The sequence below is a fragment of the Sinohyriopsis cumingii genome, chromosome 12 (genome assembly GCF_028554795.1).
Source record: "Sinohyriopsis cumingii isolate HCF-2022 chromosome 12, ASM2855479v2, whole genome shotgun sequence".
Lineage (NCBI taxonomy): Eukaryota > Metazoa > Mollusca > Bivalvia > Unionida > Unionidae > Sinohyriopsis > Sinohyriopsis cumingii.
In genome coordinates this window covers 1,750,797-1,774,226 of record NC_142972.1, presented here as the reverse complement: position 1 = coordinate 1,774,226, position 23,430 = coordinate 1,750,797, and the positions used below count along the sequence as shown (strand labels likewise).

The 23,430-nt window shown below is 33.7% G+C and overlaps 1 protein-coding gene across 1 annotated transcript in view; it reads right to left on the bottom strand.

The window, feature by feature from the left end:
* The window catches only part of LOC149785915 (N-acetylated-alpha-linked acidic dipeptidase 2-like), a 75,794-nt gene extending 52,588 nt beyond the window's left edge, over nt 1-23,206 (bottom strand). The window contains exons 1-6 of the mRNA XM_089978085.1: nt 23,160-23,206; nt 22,293-22,448; nt 13,799-13,864; nt 10,910-11,066; nt 9,265-9,396; nt 1,947-2,072 (exon numbers count right to left, since the gene is read on the bottom strand). Of these exons, the coding sequence (XP_089834211.1) occupies nt 1,947-2,072; nt 9,265-9,396; nt 10,910-11,066; nt 13,799-13,864; nt 22,293-22,448; nt 23,160-23,206 (684 nt within the window). The remainder of the gene's footprint in view (nt 1-1,946; nt 2,073-9,264; nt 9,397-10,909; nt 11,067-13,798; nt 13,865-22,292; nt 22,449-23,159) is intronic.
* Nucleotides 23,207-23,430: the final 224 nt, after the last annotated feature.

Below are 23,430 nucleotides of genomic sequence, written 5' to 3'. Positions count from 1 at the left end.
CATGATTCCCTGAAGCACAGCGTTTAACACTTGTAAAGACATAACCATGATTCCATGAAGCGCTAAATTTAACACCTGTAAAGACATAACCATGATTCCCTGAAGCACTAAATTTAACACCTGTAAAGACATAATCATTATTCCCTGAAGCACAACATTTAACACTTGTAAAGACATAGCCATGATTCCGTGAAGCACTAAATTTAACACCTGTAAAGATATAACCATGATTCCCTAAAGCACTACATTTAACACCTGTAAAGACATAACCATAATTCCCTGAAGCACTGAATTTAACACTTGTAAAGACATAACCATGATTCCCTGAAGCACAGCGTTTAACACTTGTAAAGACATAACCATGATTCCATGAAGCGCTAAATTTAACACCTGTAAAGACATAACCATGATTCCCTGAAGCACTAAATTTAACACTTGTAAAGACATAACCATGATTCCATGAAGCGCTAAATTTAACACCTGTAAAGACATAACCATGATTCCCTGAAGCACTAAATTTAACACTTGTAAAGACATAACCATGATTCCCTGAAGCACTACATTTAACACCTGTAAAGACATAATCATGATTCTCTGAAGCACTACATTTAACACCTACAAAGACATAACGATGATTCCCTGAAGCACTAAATTTAACACTTGTAAAGACATAACCATGATTCCTTGAAGCACAACGTTTAACGCTTGTAAAGACATAACCATGATTCCCTGAAGCACAGCGTTTAACACTTGTAAAGACATAACAATGATTCCCTGAAGCACTAAATTTAACACCTGTAAAGATATAATCATGATTCTCTGAAGCCCTACATTTAACACTTGTAACGACATAACCATGATTCCCTGAAGCACTAAATTTAACACCTGTAAAGACATAATCATGATTCCCTGAAGCACAACATTTAACACTTGTAAAGACATAACCATGATTCCGTGAAGCACTAAATTTAACACCTGTAAAGACATAACCATGATTCCCTGAAGCACTAAATTTAACACCTGTAAAGACATAACCATGATTCCCTGAAGCACATTTAACACCTGTAAAGACATAACAATGATTCCCTAAAGTACAACATTTAACACCTGTAAAGACATAACTATGATTCCCTAAAGTACAACATTTAACACCTGTAAAGACATAACCATGATTCTCTGAAGCACTAAATTTAACACCTACAAAGACATAATCATGATTCCCTGAAGCACAACGTTTAACACTTGTAAAGAGCAAACCAAGATTCCCTGAAGCACTAAATTTAACACTTGTAAAGACATAATCATGATTCCCTGAAGCACTACATTTAACACCTGTAAAGACATAACCATCATTCCCTGAAGCATGACATTTAACACTTGTAAAGACATAACCATGATTCCCTGAAGCACTACATTTAACACCTGTAAAGACATAACCATGACTACCTGAAGCACATCATTTAACACTTGTAAAGACATAACCATGATTCCCTGAAGCATTAAATTTAACACCTGTAACAACATAATCATGATTCCCTGAAGCACTAAATTTAACACCTGTAAAGACATAATCATGATTCCCTGAAGCCCTATATTTAACACTTGTAAAGACATAATCATGATTCACTGAAGCACAACATTTAACACTTGTAAAGACATAACCATGATTCCGTGAAGCACTAAATTTAACACCTGTAAAGACATAACCATGATTCTGTGAAGCACTACATTTAACACCTGTAAAGACATAATCATGATTCCCTGAAGCCCTACATTTAACACTTGTAAAGACATAATCATGATTCCCTGAAGCACAACATTTAACACCTGGGTCATAATTTTAAAGGATTTAAATTATCTAGCTTTGTAGCAAATGATTTATAAACAAATATTTCACAATTTCATTGATACTTAATTCTTGATGAACAGGAAAAAAATGAACTGACCTTGTCACCACGGTACATTTTTCCGTATCGAGCAATAACTATCTTATTGGTTAAATCAATGGATAGGTTATACTTCAGATATTGGAAGTCTTCTAATCGCCCGTAGTGGATATACACCAAATCACCCTGAAAATAGGTAAATAAACTTGCATAAAAAGACTGAAATGGAATAAGATACTCTTATACTCATTATAGATGAAAGTGATGATCAAAATAATTACCTCATCCAGAGTACAAACAAATTTCTGTTTGAAACTGTACTTTACTGCACAGATTTTATGTGGTCAAAATGTCTGTAAGAAGACTTGTATAATACCTATGCAAGTGTTGGTAAGAAGACTATTACAATACCTATGCAAGTGTTGGTAAAAAGACTATTACAATACCTATGCAAGTGTTGGTAAGATGACTATTACAATACCTATGCAAGTGTTGGTAAGAAGACTATTACAATAACTATACAAGTGTTGGTAAAAAGACTATTACAATACCTATGCAAGTGTTGGTAAGATGACTATTACAATACCTATGCAAGTGTTGGTAAGATGACTATTACAATACCTCTGCAAGTGTTGGTAAGAAGACTATTACAATACCTATGCAAGTGTTGGTAAAAAGACTATTACAATACCTATGCAAGTGTTGGTAAAAATACTATTATGATACCTATGCAAGTGTTGGTAAGAAGACTATTACAATACCTATGCAAGTGTTGGTAAGAAGACTATTACAATAACTATACAAGTGTTGGCAAGAAGACTATTACAATACCTATACAAGTGTTGGTAAGATGACTATTACAATACCTATGCAAGTGTTGGTAAAAATACTATTATGATACCTATGCAAGTGTTGGTAAGAAGACTATTACAATAACTATACAAGTGTTGGCAAGAAGACTATTACAATACCTATACAAGTATTGGTAAGATGACTATTACAATACCTATGCAAGTGTTGGCAAGAAGACTATTACAATACCTATACAAGTGTTGGTAAGAAGACTATTACAATACCTATGCAAGTGTTGGTAAGATGACTATTACAATAACTATACAAGTGTTGGTAAAAAGACTATTACAATACCTATGCAAGTGTTGGCAAGAAGACTATTACAATACCTATGCAAGTGTTGGCAAGAAGACTATTACAATACCTATGCAAGTGTTGGTAAGATGACTATTACAATAACTATACAAGTGTTGGTAAAAAGACTATTACAATACCTATGCAAGAGTTGGCAAGAAGACTATTACAATACCTATGCAAGTGTTGGCAAGAAGACTATTACAATACCTATACAAGTGTTGGTAAAAATACTATTATGATACCTATACAAGTGTTGGTAAGAAGACTATTACAATACCTATGCAAGTATTGGTAAAAAGACTATTATAATACCTATGCAAGTGTTGGCAAGATGACTATTACAATACCTATGCAAGTGTTGGCAAGAAGACTATTACAATACCTATGCAAGTGTTGGTAAAAAGACTATTATAATACCTATGCAAGTGTTGGCAAGATGACTATTACAATACCTATACAAGTGTTGGTAAAAATACTATTACAATACCTATACAAGTGTTGGTAAGAAGACTATTACAATACCTATGCAAGTATTGGTAAAAAGACTATTATAATACCTATGCAAGTGTTGGCAAGATGACTATTACAATACCTATGCAAGTGTTGGCAAGAAGAATATTACAATACCTATGCAAGTGTTGGCAAGAAGACTATTACAATACCTATGCAAGTGTTGGTAAAAAGACTATTATAATACCTATGCAAGTGTTGGCAAGATGACTATTACAATACCTATGCAAGTATTGGTAAGAAGAATATTAAAATGATTATGTGAGTGCTGGTAAAAAGATCATTAAAATACCTATGCAAGTGTTGGTAAGAAGACTATTACAATAACTATACAAGTGTTGGTAAGAAGAATATTACAATACCTATGCAAGTGTTGGTAAGGAGACTATTACAATGCCTATGCAAGTGTTAGTAAGATGACTATTACAATACCTATACAAGTGTTGGTAAGAAGAATATTACAATACCTATGCAAGTGTTGGTAAGGAGACTATTACAATACCTATGCAAGTGTTAGTAAGATGACTATTACAATACCTATACAAGTGTTGGCAAGAAGACTATTACAATACCTATGCAAGTGTTGGTAAGAAGAATATTACAATACCCATGTGAGTGTTGGCAAGATGACTATTACAATACCTATGCAAGTGATGGTAAGAAGACTATTACAATGCCTATGCAAGTGTTGGTAAGAAGACTATTACAATACCTATGCAAGTGTTGGTAAGATGACTATTACAATAACTAGACAAGTGTTGGTAAAAAGACTATTACAATACCTATGCAAGTGATGGTAAGAAGACTATTACAATGCCTATGCAAGTGTTGGCAAGAAGACTATTACAATACCTATGCAAGTGATGGTAAGAAGACTATTACAATGCCTATGCAAGTGTTGGTAAGAAGACTATTACAATACCTATGCAAGTGTTGGTAAGAAGACTATTACAATACCTATGCAAGTGTTGGTAAGAAGACTATTACAATACCTATGCAAGTGTTGGTAAGAAGACTATTACAATGCCTATGCAAGTGTTGGTAAGAAGACTATTACAATACCTATTCAAGTGCAGTTAAAGCCTATTTATTGTGCAATGTGACCCTGGCTTTGAAAAAAGAACACTGACAGTGGTCATCAATCACCCTCTTGTCATTACAAATATATAAAGTTTTATCTTTATAACTGAGACATTAAGAAACACTGACCTGTGTTCTTGACCTTGAAGACAGGACAATTAAAGTGGTGTTTCAGTATAAATTCAAGAGTGGTGATTTTTGTTATTAAGTAGAGATGTAAAACAAGAAACAAGGAAGATATATAAAACAGTGGGCTTACCGCAGACCAGAGAACATGGAAAAGAACAAGTAAGGTATGTAAAAAGCAGTGGGCCTACTCAGACCTGAGAACATGGAAAATCAAGGAAGATATACAAAACACAATGGGTTTATTCCAGACCTAAAAGAATGGAAGTGAAAGTGACAACATACCAATGTAATAAAGTAAAAGTGATAGTGGTATTTTGCATATCCAAGTAATGAAGGAAAAGTGATAGCAACATCTTCCATACCCAAGTCATGAAGAAAAAGTGATAGTGGTATATTGCATATCCAAGTCATGATGTAAAAGTAATAATGGTAATTTATATATCTAAGTCATGATGTTGTTGTTGTTGTTGTTGTGGGGTTTAACGCCATTTTTCAGCAAACAATAAGCTATGCATGGCGGCCAGTATTAATAGTGGAGGAAGAACCCAGGAAAACCCAGGAAAGAACCACCGACCCACGCAAAAGTGACAGCAGTAATTTGGATATTCAAGTGATGGAAGTAAAAGTGACAGTGGTATTCTGCATACAAGTCATGAAGAAAAATTGATTCTGATATCGTCCATGCACAAGCCATGAAATAAAATTGACAGTGGTAATTTGCATATCCAAGTCATGAAGCAAAATTGACAGTGGTAATTTGCATATGCAAGTCATGAAGTAAAATTGACAGTGGTAATTTGCATATCCAAGTCATGAAGTAAAACTGACAGTGGTAATTTGCATATCCAAGTCATGAAGTAAAACTGACAGTGGTAATTTGCATATCCAAGTCATGAAGTACAACTGACAGTGGTAATTTGCATATAAAGTCATGAAGTGTAAGTGATAATGGTATCTTGCATACCCAAGTAATGAAGTAAACATGACAGTGGTAACTTGCATATCAAAGTCATGAAGTAAACATGACAGTGATAACTTGCATATCCAAGTCATGAAGTAAACATGACAGTGGTAACTTGCATATCCAAGTCATGAAGTAAACATGACAATGGTAATTTGCATATCCAAGTCATGAAGTAAACATGACAGTGGTAACTTGCATATGAAAGTCATAAAGTAAACATGACAGTGGTAACTTGCATATCCAAGTCATGAAGTAAACATGACAGTGGTAATTTGCATATCAAAGTCATAAAGTAAACATGACAGTGGTAACTTGCATATTCAAGTCATGAAGTAAACATGACAGTGGTAACTTGCATATCCAAGTCATGAAGTAAACATGACAGTGGTAACTTGCATATCCAAGTCATGAAGTAAACATGACAGTGGTAACTTGCATATCCAAGTCATGAAGTAAACATGACAAAGGTAATTTGCATATCCAAGTCATGAAGTAAACAAGACAGTGGTAACTTGCATATCCAAGTCATGAAGTAAACATGACAGTGGTAATTTGCATATCCAAGTCCTGAAGTAAACATGACAGTTGTAACTTGCATATCCAAGTCATGAAGTAAACAGGACAGTGGTAATTTGCATATCCAAGTCATGAAGTAAACATGACAGTGGTAACTTGCATATCCAAGTCATGAAGTAAAACTGATAGTGGTATTTCACATATCTAAGTGATGGAAGTAAAATAACAAAAATCTTCATATATTACTACCTTCAAAAAAATTAATTTAGAGTCCAGACTGAATAATTAAACAGATTTAAAATCTTTGACCTTGCTCACAAAACACACCCTCCAGTCCTGATGTTAAATTGTACAAAGTTCCATTTCACATTTTCTAACTTCTTGTGATTTACAATCAGGACAGGAACAAACTGCCTTCGAACCAAGTCTTTGAACTTGAAATAAGAACCATGAAAATGGTATGCAATATAATCACGAGTCACAGTATGTGATTCTGACATACTTCAAAACTGTTTCATAATTCAAACCAGTATAATAACATAATGTGCATACTGTAACACTGATTCTTATCAGGTGTACTTTGTGGATACTGTAATACTGATTCTTATCATGTGTACTCTGTGGATACTGTAATACTGATTCTTATCATGTGTACTTTGTGGATACTGTAATACTGATTCTTATCATGTGTACTTTGTGGATACTGTAATACTGATTCTTATCATGTGTACTTTGTGGATACTGTAATACTGATTGTTATCATGTGTACTTTGTGCATATTGTAATACTGATTCTTATCAGGGTACTTTGTGGATACTGTAGTACTGATTCTTATCATGTGTACTTTGTGGATACTGTAATACTGATTGTTATCATGTGTACTTTGTGGATACTGTAATACTGATTCTTATCATGTGTACTCTGTGGATACTGTAATACTGATTCTTATCATGTGTACTTTGTGCATATTGTAATACTGATTCTTATCATGTGTACTTTGTGGATACTGTAATACTGATTCTTATCATGTGTACTTTGTGCATACTGTAGTACTGATTCTTATCATGTGTACTTTGTGCATACTGTAGTACTGATTTATCATGTGTACTTTGTGCATACTGTAGTACTGATTCTTATGTGTACTTTGTGCCTTCACTCAAAAGTAAATGAACATGCAACCTCATGATTTATTTCCATCACAATTGCAACCGTCATTTGTGTAATGTTGTATTCATTCCAATTTATTTCCATCCCAATTGCAACCATCATTTGTGTCATGCTGTATTCATTCCAATTTATTTCCATCATAATTGCAACCATCATTTGTGTCATGTTGTATTCATTCCAATTTATTTGCAAGCAATGACTTATGAGCAATTTGGACTTATGGTATTATGAAAACAACGTATGCTTGACAACATATTGTACAATCCTACTTCTTATATACTTTGTATTCTCTGACCTTTGTGATTTACTACTATACAATCTCACAAATGCACACACACACACACACACACACACAGAGAGCAATACACATTGTTGGACATGCATCATTTAATACTATACAATCTCTATCTCTCTCTTTTAATTGTGAAATATTTACAAAAATCAGATATGGGGGTTAAAATTATAAAATTCTTTATAACAATCAGCATTTAAGACGTTAAATAGTGCCCTATTACAGACAGAACTACTGTATCAAATTAGGTGTCAACCAAAGGTTTCAGACACAAGAGATTTGAAGAAATGTTAAGGAATAATCAGAAAGTTGCTGGTTGATTGTGTGCACTTCATGCAAGCCAATTCTACAGATGATTTTTCATAATATTTTTTACACAAAAATCACTGGTCCTCATCTAGCCTGTCCTTACCTAGCCTATCATGCATTTTACAGAGAATTAAAAATATTACAAGTATTGAGATGACCTTGTCAAATCTAAACTGCATTGTCATTGTCGGATATGGCTGTGGAGGTCACGTAAATTTGTGACAGATCTTGTCAAATCTAAACCGCTTTGTCATTGTCGGATATGGATGTGGAGGTCACGTAAATTTGTGACAGATCTTGTCAAATCTAAACCGCTTTGTCATTGTCGGATATGGCTGTGGAGGTCATGTAAATTTGTGACAGATCTTGTCAAATCTAAAGTGCTTTGTCATTGTCGGATATGGCTGTGGAGGTTGTAAATTTGTGACAGATCTTGTCAAATCTAAAGCACTTTGTCATTGTCGGATACGGCTGTGGAGGTCATGTAAATTTGTGACAGATCTTGTCAAATCTAAACCGCTTTGTCATTGTCAGATACGGCTGTGGAGGTCATGTAAATTTGTGACAGATCTTGTCAAATCTAAACCGCTTTGTCATTGTCAGATACGGCTGTGGAGGTCATGTAAATTTGTGACAGATCTTGTCAAATCTAAACCGCTTTGTCATTGTCAGATACGGCTGTGGAGGTCATGTAAATTTGTGACAGATCTTGTCAAATCTAAAGCACTTTGTCATTGTCGGATACGGCTGTGGAGGTCATGTAAATTTGTGACAGATCTTGTCAAATCTAAACCGCTTTGTCATTGTCAGATACGGCTGTGGAGGTCATGTAAATTTGTGACAGATCTTGTCAAATCTAAAGCACTTTGTCATTGTCAGATATGGCTGTGGAGGTCATGTAAATTTGTGACAGATCTTGTCAAATCTAAACCGCTTTGTCATTGTCAGATACGGCTGTGGAGGTCATGTAAATTTGTGACAGATCTTGTCAAATCTAAAGCACTTTGTCATTGTCAGATACGGCTGTGGAGGTCATGTAAATTTGTGACAGATCTTGTCAAATCTAAACCGCTTTGTCATTGTCGGATACGGCTGTGGAGGTCATGTAAATTTGTGACAGATACTGTCAAATCTAAACCGCTTTGTCATTGTCAGATATGGCTGTGGAGGTCATGTAAATTTGTGACAGATCTTGTCAAATCTAAAGCGCTTTGTCATTGTCGAATATGGATGTGGAGGTCACGTAAATTTGTGACAGATACCTCAGCTATTCCTGCTGGAGCATATGCACTGTACAATGGAATTATGTCAGCATGTTCACCAGATTCATCAAGAGGTTTTTCCTTAGATGCAGCTGAGAAGATTATGTTCCCACTGGTGTTCAATATTTCTACCTGAATTAAAAGTAAATGTCATCATTAGTGCTCAAAGTTAAGAGTAAAATGCTAAATTTGCAAATAAAATTTGGCATTCAAAAGCTGACCTGAGGCTAAACACAAATGAATTTTGACAATTCTGTCAGAGACCAATATATGCACCAATAAAAATGACCATATGCTTTTTCACCTGCTTCAAGTTAAAACTTAACTTTATGCTTGCTTCTACTATTAATTACAACCCCAAATGACTTCTGTTCTCAATTTCATTGCAGATTAAACAATTTGGGCTTGGCAACCCAAAATCTGAAATGGTCACTCGATTGTTTTCAAGAATCACATATGATCCATATGGTTAAGAAAATATGCATTTTTAAAATCAAAAGCTGTTTTTATTTTAACACTCTCCCTTCTGAATTAGAGACATGAAAATGTATAAAAACACAAGATGTATCATGAGACACATGACCATTTACCAAAACACAAGATGTATCATTAGACATATGACTATGTACCAAAACACAAGATGTATCATTAGATATATGACCATGAACCAAACCACAAGATGTTATCATGAGACATATGACCATGAACCAAACCACAAGATGTATCATGAGACATATGACCATGTACCAAAACACAAGATGTACCATTAGACATATGACTATGTACCAAAACACAAGATGTATCATTAGATATGACCATGAACCAAACCACAAGATGTATCATGAGACATATGACCATGTACCAAAACACAAGATGTACCATTAGACATATGAATATGTACAAAAACACAAGATGTATCATTAGATATGACCATGAACCAAACCACAAGATGTATCATGAGACATATGACCATGTACCAAAACACAAGATGTACCATTAGACATATGAATATGTACAAAAACACAAGATGCATCATTAGACATATGACTATGTACCAAAACACAAGATGTATCATTAGATATATGACCATGAACCAAAACACAAGATGTATCATGAGACATATGACCATGTACCAAAACACAAGATGTACCATTAGACATATGAATATATGTACAAAAACACAAGATGCATCATTAGACATATGACTATGTACCAAAACACAAGATGTATCATTAGATATATGACCATGAACCAAAACACAAGATGTATCATGAGACATATGACCATGTACCAAAACACAAGATGTACCATTAGACATATGAATATGTACAAAAACACAAGATGCATCATTAGACATATGACTATGTACCAAAACACAAGATGTATCATTAGATATATGACCATGAACCAAAACACAAGATGTATCACGAGACATATGACCATGTACCAAAACACAAGATGTACCATTAGACATATGAATATGTACAAAAACACAAGATGCATCACTAGAAACAAGTATTACTGAAATTCATATAAATATGCACATAACTCATTTTAATTTACATATCTTACTTTATTTACATTTGATACATTAGGGAAGGACAGCAAGAATTCATATGAGTAAAACAGCAAGACATCATCTTACTTTATTTGGATTTGATATGTTAGGGTAAGACAGCAAGACATCATAAGGGGTAACCATGACTTTGTCAAGTCCATTATCTCTCCATTGTTGGGATATCAGTCTCACCAACTCTTTAACGTCCTCTGTGCCTGCTAACCTTTGTTTGCTTGTGTAAACTCTAAAGAAAAATATAAACAGCCATGTTGTCAAAATTAAACGTTAATTTTAAGATAAACAACCTAATTACCATAAAATAGATAAACTTGCAACAAAAATCAAATTATGCCCCCATAGTCATCAAACATTGTAAGCACACACTGTCATCTCTGGTTCAAAATTTAATAACTCTGATTTGCAATAACTAAGTTCTGAGCAAAGATAAAATTTCATTGGCAACAATTTATTGATAAGAACTAAAAAATGGCTGGGAACATAGATCAATGTTATCAAATTCTAAGTATGAAGCCACACTCAGGATTATATGGTTGGTTTACTAGGCTAGCAATCAGAAAGGTTCAGGTTCAAGTTCCGACTAGACCAAGCTGGGTTGGCTACTGTGGTTTGTCTCAGGGCAAGACACTTTCCTAAAACTGGTCTAACCTTTCATGTGTTGGTTTGCTGTTAAACACCAATAAACAATTTAATCAAACACAAATTTTGAATATATAAACACCAACAAATAATTAATCAAACACAATTTTGGAATATATTAACACCAACAAATAATAAATCAACCATAATTTTGTAGTATATAAACACTAATAAACAATCAAACACAATTCTGGAGTAAAGGTATGATGTAAGGTCAGGTGCTTATTTTCCATACTACCACTGCTTAGTCTGTAAATGACATGAATGCAGCGAGTCTCCCCATAAAATTCAGCCTTACCAAAGGACACAGCTACAGAGTTCACAAGGTTCAGCCTAAACAAAGGATGCAGCTATGGGGTTGTACTGGTGTATAGCCACAAATGTTCAAAGACTTAAAACGATTTGTACTAGTGACAAACTTTTCTAATTGTAAACTGAGAAAGAAACTACATAAACTGTGAAAGAACTGCATAAAAACTATCACATATTAAAAACCAATAAAAATACTGGAATTCAATTATTCTTTCTATAACATCATATGATAAAAAGATAAACAGTGGCTGTTTTAACAGGTTTTGAAAAGAAGAGATGAAAATTTCCAAAAGTCAAGTACTAAAACATTTGACTCAACCAGTTATTATGGAAATACATAAGTTGATAATGTTATGGAACTAAACTCAATTAGTGAAAGGCCGTTTAACAGAACTTATTCTGTGACCCATCTAATATTGGCTGCAACAAATGCAATTGAGACCAGTGTAAGCTCCATCCAATAAGGGCTTATTAGTACTGAAGGGTGAAAGCAACTGCTTGTATGAGTTTGATACCACAAAAAAATGAAAAACAAACTTCTGGTAGAAAGCACTGACTTTCAATAAACAAAGTCTACAATATACTCAGAAGAACATAAATTTAATTAAAGAGGTCAGTCCTGAATCAGTACTCCAAATGCCCAAAAAGCAAGCACTGCCTCAAAGTCACAAAATATGCATAATACTAACTGTTTCATGCATTAAAAATTTATTTAACATTCTTCCACTTTCTTTCAGCTTCTGTTCAACTTTATGTGCACACATTAGAATGTTTGGAATTTCTGAGATATGTAATAAAAATCTTCACTATTAAAATATTAATGATGCATTTTTGAACTTTATAACAGAAATCAAAGTTATTTGATACAAATTTCAACAAATTCAATGTCAGACAAATATACTTTTTAATATTTTAAATGTTTAATACCATATGAATATATAAAAGAAATATATCAATACATAATATGCATACCTGACATAACACAGTGTCATGCATATATCAACACATAATACACATACCTGAGATATGTGTCATGAGTATATAAACATATAATATGCATACCTGACATAACATGATGTGTCATGAATATATAAACACATAATATGCATACCTGACATAACATGATGTGTCATGAATATATAAACACATAATATGCATACCTGACATAACATGATGTGTCATGCATATGCAAACACATAATATGCATACCTGACATAACATGATGTGTCATGCATATGCAAACACATAATATGCATACCTGACATAACATGATGTGTCATGAATATATAAACACATAATATGCATACCTGACATAACATGATGTGTCATGCATATGCAAACACATAATATGCATACCTGACATAACATGATGTGTCATGCATATGCAAACACATAATATGCATACCTGACATAACATGATGTGTCATGCATATGCAAACACATAATATGCATACCTGACATAACATGATGTGTCATGAATATATAAACACATAATATGTATACCTGACATAATACAATGTGTCATGCTTATAAACACACAATATGCATACCTGACATAAGATGATGTATCATGCAAAAAACATGATTTTTTTACTACCAAAACCAATGATACTGTCATGATTTGAAAAACACAATTTTCAGTAATCATAAGAAACTCTATATATGCATGATACATGTAGTTTACATAAATGAAAAAGAGTTCTGCAAGAAGTTCATACAAAACTATCTTTGGGCAGTTTACACAAGTAATTATCATTGAGACAATTAAATGGTAAGGTGGTTGGATATAAAACATAACGAGCCGGCAATCTTGGTCTGTGCAATTTGTTAGGAGTAATCAGTAGAACAACAACATAGACCCTGATCTGCAGGCATATTATGTTACAGCAGATCAGGATCTTTGTTGCTTGCAGTTGGACTTGACTTATGAGCAAGTTTATATTGCAGATTAATTAATGATAGCTCAGTCAATTAGGAAAGCTGAGTAATATAAATCTGTACACTTACTTTAGATTCGCCCTTATATTTTCTTTATTGAGATCATACATGATGCGCTGTAATGACTGTTCCATCCTGAAAATGTAAACATAGATTAACCTTTAGTTAGACCATCAAACTGATTTGTGTTCAAGATATAGAAATCTTTTCCTAATAACATGGGACAAATAGAGGAATTCAAAACACTTGTCCTAATAACATGGGACAAATACAGGAATTCAAAACACTTGTCCTAATAACATGGGACAAATATAGGAATTCAAAACAAAGAATAGACACTAAATATTTTCAAGCATGCATATGAGCATGTTTTAAGAATGGAAATACATAAACCAATGATTTTCAATACAATTAATGATAACAAGCAAACAGATCATACATAAAACCAATGATTTTCAATACAATTAATGACTTTTTGGACTTTTTTTTTAATGTATCTTTAAAAAATTTTCAGCCATATCGCTTCAATGTCTGCAGTGTGGCAGTTTATAGTGATGTCTAGCACTGGGGCATCATGCCGCAGACATGTAGCACGATGTTCCACCCAGTCACATTATCCTGACACCAGGCCGACCAGTCCTAACACTAACCTCTTAATGCTGAATGCCAAGTGAGGCAGCTGTTAGTACCATTTTTGTAAGTCTCTGGTATGACTCGGCCGGGGATCGAACCCACGACCTCCCGCATCCGAGGTGGATGCTCTAACCACTAGGCCACCGGAGTGGTTTACAATTAATGATAACAAGCAAATAGATCATACATAAAACCAATGATATTCAATACAATTAATGATAACAAGCAAATAGATCATACATAAAACCAATGATTTTCAAAACAATGAATGATAACATGCAAATAACTCACTACTGAGAGAATAAATAATCAAACTGTTTTACGACTTTCCACAACCCTTACTACCATTTAATATTATTCAATGACCCTTACTGCCATTTAATGTGATTCCACAACCTTTACTGCCATTTAATGATTCAATGACCATTACTGCCATTTAATATGATCCCATGACACTTACTGCCATTTAATATGATTCCATGACCCTTACTGCCATTTAACATTATTCAATGACCCTTACTGCCATTTAATGTGATTCCATGACCCTTACTGCCATTTAATATTATTCAATGAATCTTAGTGCTTTTTAATATGATTCCATGACACTTACTGCCATTTAATATGATTCCATAACCCTTACTGCCATTTAATATGATTCCATGACCCTTACTGCCATTTAATGATTCAATGACCATTACTGCCATTTAATGTGATTCCATGACCCTTACTGCCATTTAATATGATTCCATGACCCTTACTGCCATTTAATATTATTCAATGACCCTTAGTGCTTTTTAATATGATTCCATGACCCTTACTGCCATTTAATATGATTCCATAACCCTTACTGCCATTTAATATGATTCCATGACCCTTACTACCATTTAATGTAATTCCATGACCCTTACTGCCATTTAATATTATTCAATGACCCCTACTGCCATTTAATGTGATTCCATGACCCTTGCTGCCATTTAATGATTCAATGACCCTTAGTGCTTTTTAATATGATTCCATGACCCTTACTGCCATTTAATATGATTCCATAACCCTTACTGCCATTTAATATGATTCCATGACCCTTACTGCCATTTAATGTAATTCCATGACCCTTACTGCCATTTAATATTATTCAATGACCCCTACTGCCATTTAATGTGATTCCATGACCCTTGCTGCCATTTAATGATTCAATGACCCTTACCATCATTTAATATGATTCCATGATCCTTACTGCCATTTAATATTATTCAATGACCCTTACTGCCATTTAATGACTCCATGAGTTTGACCCTTAATGCTATTTAATGATTCAATGACCCTTGCTGTCATTTAATATGACTCCATGACCCGTAATGCTATTTAATGATTCAATGACCCTTGCTGTCATTTAATATGACTCCATGACCCGTAATGCTATTTAATGATTCAATGACTCTTACCGTCATTTAATATGACTCCATGACTCTTACTGTCATTATTATGATTCCATGACCCTTACTGTCATTTAATATGACTCCATGACACTTACTGTCATTTAATATGATTCCATGACACTTACTGTCATTTAATATGATTCCATGACACTTACTGTCATTTATTATGACTCCATGACCCTTACTGTCATTATTATGATTCCATGACCCTTACTGTCATTATTATGATTCCATGACCCTTACTGTCATTAATATGACTCCATGACCCTTACTGTCATTAATATGACTCCATGACTATTACTGTCATTAATATGACTCCATGACCCTTACTGTCATTAATATGACTCCATGACCCTTACTGTCATTAATATGACTCCATGACCCTTACTGTCATTAATATGACTCCATGACCCTTACTGTCATTAATATGACTCCATGACCCTTACTGTCATTAATATGACTCCATGACCCTTACTGTCACTATTATGATTCCATGACCCTTACTGTCATTAATATGACTCCATGACTATTACTGTCATTAATATGACTCCATGACCCTTACTGTCACTATTATGATTCCATGACCCTTACTGCCATTAATATGACTCCATGACTATTACTGTCATTAATATGACTCCATGACCCTTACTGTCATTAATATGACTCCATGACCCTTACTGTCATTAATATGACTCCATGACCCTTACTGTCATTAATATGACTCCATGACCCTTACTGTCATTAATATGACTCCATGACCCTTACTGTCACTATTATGATTCCATGACCCTTACTGTCATTAATATGACTCCATGACTATTACTGTCATTCATATGACTCCATGACCCTTACTGTCATTAATATGACTCCGTGACCCTTACTGTCATTATTATGATTCCATGACCCTTACTGTCATTAATATGACTCCATGACCCTTACTGTCATTAATATGACTCCATGACTATTACTGTCATTAATATGACTCCATGACCCTTACTGTCATTAATATGACTCCATGACCCTTACTGTCATTAATATGACTCCATGACCCTTACTGTCATTAATATGACTCCATGACCCTTACTGTCATTAATATGACTCCATGACCCTTACTGTCATTAATATGACTCCATGACCCTTACTGTCACTATTATGATTCCATGACCCTTACTGTCATTAATATGACTCCATGACTATTACTGTCATTAATATGACTCCATGACCCTTACTGTCACTATTATGATTCCATGACCCTTACTGCCATTAATATGACTCCATGACTATTACTGTCATTAATATGACTCCATGACCCTTACTGTCATTAATATGACTCCATGACCCTTACTGTCATTAATATGACTCCATGACCCTTACTGTCATTAATATGACTCCATGACCCTTACTGTCATTAATATGACTCCATGACCCTTACTGTCACTATTATGATTCCATGACCCTTACTGTCATTAATATGACTCCATGACTATTACTGTCATTCATATGACTCCATGACCCTTACTGTCATTAATATGACTCCGTGACCCTTGCTGTCATTATTATGATTCCGTGACCCTTACTGTCATTAATATGACTCCATGACCCTTACTGTCATTAATATGACTCCATGACCCTTACTGTCATTAATATGACTCCATGACCCTTACTGTCATTAATATGACTCCATGACCCTTACTGTCATTAATATGACTCCATGACCCTTACTGTCATTAATATGACTCCATGACCCTTACTGTCATCAGTATGATTACATGACCCTTACTGTCATTAATATGACTCCATGACCCTTACTGTCATTAATATGACTCCATGACCCTCACTGTCATTAATATGACTCCATGACCCTTACTGTCATTATTATGATTCCATGACCCTTACTGTCATTAATATGACTCCATGACCCTTACTGTCATTAATATGACTCCAAGACCCTTACTGTCATTAATATGACTCCATGACCCTTAATGCTATTTAATCAATACTGTGCATTAATATGATTTCCATTCATTTTACTTCAAAACAATTTAAATGGCACAGAAATGTTTTAAACCAACATCATCACATGATTATATGGAGAGAAAAAATGTACAATTGCAATGGTTCAACATGAACACTAGATAACAGCAGTAAATGTTGATATCTTGTACTGGAATCAAAGATGGGCACAAAATAAAACATTAGTAAATGTTAATAAAGTATTCCACTTTAAACACCTACTTATTAAGCCAAACATATTTTACCATAGTCATAGTCCATACATAATAGAGACAAATAAACTTACATCAAATATGCATGCTGAATGGTTGTCCAAGGGTCTGATTCCTAAATGCCCATGTTAAACTCTTCTTTATGCGTTGCACAGCATAAAGTCATGAGGAAATATGCCACTTGGTGTTGAGATAGAGAACTTCTGCACAAGTTAAGACTTTATGCCTAATTCAGATCATACTAGGGAACAAACAAGTTCTACATATTATCTGAGTTGTTCAGCCTAGGTAAATGAAACTATCCCAAAATGAACTATTTGGCAATATAATAATTATCTACCACTAAACACAATAACATTGTACAAAATTCATTTCAAATTTGGGAGCTGTTTTTGGAGTGGACTGTTTAGATTTTTGTATGTTTTGTTAACTATCAATACATTTAAAATGATATGTCTGTTTAAATCAGTTCAAATTTTACACTCACTGCCAGGAAGTTAATAAAAAAGTAAGTTTTAAAACAAGGTGACTGGAATCCACAATGTGGTTCATGCATTTCAGCAAAACCCTTTAAAAAGATGGAGAAATACAAGGCTTTTATTTCAAATGCAAGATATTTCAAATATTGAAACTAATCAAAATGGACTTTGAATAAAACAAATTTCCACTCTCTCTCTTTTAGGTATCTTGATTAAAAACTTTATTCACAGGATTATACACAGCACATAAATTTGTTATTTATGTATGTAAAATAAATGCTTGTTTCTCTCTAACATATGAACAATTTTGAATGAAACACTTTACACCTTGGAATAATGCATAATGAGTATTTCCTGGGATGCAAGAATATTTTTATCAGAGGACAAAACTTGTTTTCAACCATTGTAACTTTCATAGTCTCAAAACATTTTCCAGTGTGATAAATAATTGATTTCCAGCAAAATATTGAGAGAAAAAAGCAGCTCCAAATCCTCTGCTTGAAATCCTTTCAAATACTAATTGTTTGGAATCCTTTCAAATGCTAATTGTTTGGAATCCTTTCAAATACTAATTGTTTGGAATCCTTTCAAATACTAATTGTTTGGAATCCTTTCAAATACTAATTGTTTGGAATCCTTTCAAATACTAATTGTTTGGAATCATGTTGGACAAAACTAATGTGTCATAACCAAGTTTGTTCAGGATGACTACTGCCAACTTCACAAAAAGGTCACATTTACGTAGATCACAAATTTTAAAAAATGTCCTCAATTAGATAACAATTATGGTAAATGTACCTGTACATAGAGGAGAATTCAATTTATTGTGCAGAAATAAAACTTAACACAGTGTGTATGTATTAGCATTTAATGGCATCTCAGTACAATAATGACTATATGGTACAAAATGAAATAACACCTCAGTAAAATAATGACTATACAGAACCCAAAAAATGGCACCTTGACAAAATAATCAGTATATTGTATAAAATTAAATGCCACCTTGGTAACATAATGACTATATGGTACCTCAGTAACATAATGACTATATAGTACCTCAGTAACATAATGACTATATGGTACCTCAGTAACATAATGACTATATGGTACCTCAGTCACATGACTATATGGTACCTCAGTAACATAATGACAATATGGTACCTCAATAACATGACTATATGGTACCTCAGTAACATAATGACTATATGGTACCTCAGTAACATAATGGCTATATGGTACCTCAGTAACATAATGACTATATGGTACCTCAGTAACATAATGACTATATGGTACCTCAGTAACATAATGACTACATGGTACCTCAGTAACATAATGACTATATGGTACCTAAATAACATGACTATATGGTACCTCAGTAACATAATGACTATATGGTACCTCAATAACATGACTATATGGTACCTCAGTAACATAATGACTATAAGGTACCTCAGTAACATGACTATATGGTACCTCAGTAACATAATGACTATATGGTACCTCAGTCACATGACTATATGGTACCTCAGTAACATAATGACTATATGGTACCTCAATAACATGACTATATGGTACCTCAATAACATAATGACCATATGGTACCTCAGTAACATAATGGCTATATGGTACCTCAGTAACATAATGACTATATGGTACCTCAGTAACATAATGACTATATGGTACCTCAGTAACATAATGACTATATGGTACCTAAATAACATAATGACTATATGGTACCTCAGTAACATAATGACTATATGGTACCTCAATAACATGACTATATGGTACCTCAGTAACATAATGACTATATGGTACCTCAGTAACATGACTATATGGTACCTCAGTAACATAATGACTATATGGTACCTCAGTAACATGACTATATGGTACCTCAGTAACATAATGGCTATATCATACAAAGAATTAAATGGTACCTCAGTGAAACAGTGACTAAATGGTACAAAAAATGGCACCTTGTTAAAAAGAAATGACTATACAGTACAAATTAAAAGTAACCTTTTGGCAAGAGATGGACAAATGGACACACACATCATAACATAAAACACCCTGCCAAGGGCAGGCATATAAAAAATATGACCCTTATAAATTGTATTTATATGACAACAGTCTCAAAAAGGTCCAGGATCATTTTTTTTACCCATGTAAAACATCCTGTCATGTAACTGAGAATCTATCTGTTAGTATTATGATATGTTAAACAAACTGCCAGTAACATGTCTATGCAGCCAAATTCAATTAACTTCCACTGCAGAGTTTGGATATCAACCAACATCAATTTGGATATCAATCAGTATCAATTTGGATGTCAATCAATATCAATCAATATCAATTTGGATATCAATCAATATCAATTTGGATGTCAATCAATATCAATTTGGATGTCAATCAATATCAATCAATATCAATCAATATCAATTTGGATGTCAATCAATATCAATCAATATCAATTCAGATATCAATCAATATCAATTTGGATGTCAATCAATATCATTCAATATCAATTTTGATATCAATCAATATCAATTTGGATGTCAATCAATATCAATCAGTATCAATTTGGATATCAATCAATATCAATCTGGACATCAATCAATATCAATTCGGATATCAATCAATACCAATCAATATCAATTCAGATATCAATCAATATCAATTTGGATATCAATCAATATCAATTTTGATGTCAATCAATATCAATTCACATATCAATCAATATAAACTTGGATATCAATCAATATCAATTTGGATATCAATCAATATCAATGTGGATGTCAATCAATATCAATTCAGATATCAATCAATATAAACTTGGATATCAATCAATATCAATTTGGATATCAATCAATATCAATTTGGTTATCAATCATATATGGGCCTCTATGCTATACAGCTGCATTTAAAAAACATATATTGGAGCAAAGTAAGCACTTAAATGCAACGTAACTTTTTTAAATGGCAGGTCAATTCATTTATTATACACCTATCAACTATTTTACTCAAGAAGTAGCCTGAATGTTGCTGACATTTCCTAGAAGTAGGAAAATGATGCTCTGGTTTTGCAATCCCATATCATCATCCTTTCAAATGAGGATGGAATTAGATTTTCATTGATGCTTCCCAGTTACAACTGATCAAGTATGAATACCAGGCCTCATTTTGCCTTGGTCAGAAACTTTTAAGAGTCATTTAGCTGTTGAAATCTTCTGTGATGCAAACTGAATGAACAGCACAATAACTGTAAATCACATGAATAGGTCCCCATACATCTAAGAATTGGTGTTACTAACAGTGATCACAGTGAAAATTGTGACTCTTGTTTCACATGTTTCATTTACAAACAATGATAATCATCTGCATATCAGCTGATCAATATGGTTCATATTAAATAGGATATGAAATGTTAAGCAATTCATTTTATTTTCAGTTAAGTATGCTGATTTTATTAAATTATCTAAAAATTGATAAGTATATAACAAAAGTATTATCACTGAATTTCTGTCAAGATTGCAAGGTCTAGTCTTGCTGTCAGTATCAGAAAATCTGGATCTAACTTGATGCTTTGATGCTCGTATCCTGTAATTATGTGGATTTTCGGATTCTGACAACTTGACATGATCTAGCAATCAATATCACATCACCACGATAATAATATATTAACAGAACCTCAAGGATAGATAGGAGCTCAGTAAGTGTTTGGCAGTGTTAGAAAAAGCATCAAATAATCCTTTATACGACAATTTACTTTGTGTAAAAATACCAAGCAACTTACATCTGTTGATGCTGTAGATAGCTTGTGAGTGGTTCCGTTCTGTGGTAGAAAAAGCAACCAATGATGACCCCCACCAACAGGCAGGCTATTCCAGATCCTATCATAAACATGGTGATGGTCTGATCTTCTCTGGTAGCGGAGTGTAAGATATTCTGACTGTGAATGGAAAGATTAAAAACAAGGAATATGAATGAAAGCTTGGCTGTGGATGTGTGCTTTGAGGCTGTATATGATAACTGAAGAATAGTGTGAAGATTTATGCTTAACTGCAACACAATACCAACAGTACAAAAAATAATTGCCTGTGAGCTCAGTACAACTAAAATTAACCCAAGCAACTTTTTTAACAATGTCAAAGCCCTGTTGGGAAACCAGAAAATACTATTAAAATATTATCATTTAAAAAAAAGATTATAATGAAGTTTTATGTAATTTCCTGCAACAAACAATTGATCTTTATATTGTCCCCCACTCCTTCCCGGTACTCATTGGAGAGTGCCCAAATTATCTTTAATTCTACACTTGTGTTGGGTGGTTGCCATCAACAACAGACCACACTGATCCACACATGTCACCACATCATTATCTGAATTAGAAAGTTTTGAGTTTGCGTTTGATAGTTTTTTGATTTCTTTGTTTCATTCAATCTGTCCATTTCGGCTCAAAGTTGTTTGGTACCATTGTCAAAGTAGTTTTTAATTTTCTTCCCATCAGTAATTCGGCAGGGCTGTATCCATTTGGTAATGGTGTTGCGCGATATGTCAAAAGAGCTATGTAAAGATCGTTTGCTTTTTAGTGCATTCTTTTAATTGTGTGAACAGCTCTTTCGGCGAAACCATTGCTCTGTGGATATTTTGGACTACTTGCCAAGCTGATTTGCCATACCGAAAAATCATCGTATCTCTGTTACCCATTTCGGTGTTTCCATTTCGGTTATAGTTATGTTCCTTTTTTAATTATCTTTTTTTTAACTTAAATTTATATTATGTAGATTGTTACTGAGTGATATGCAGTGAAGGATTTGAGCGTAGTTTTGGAAGGACTTTATCTGCCAGGATATAAAGCTTTAGAAACAAATATAACCTTACACCGAGTCCATCGGTGCAAAAGTAAAAACATGACTTTGAAAAACACGAAT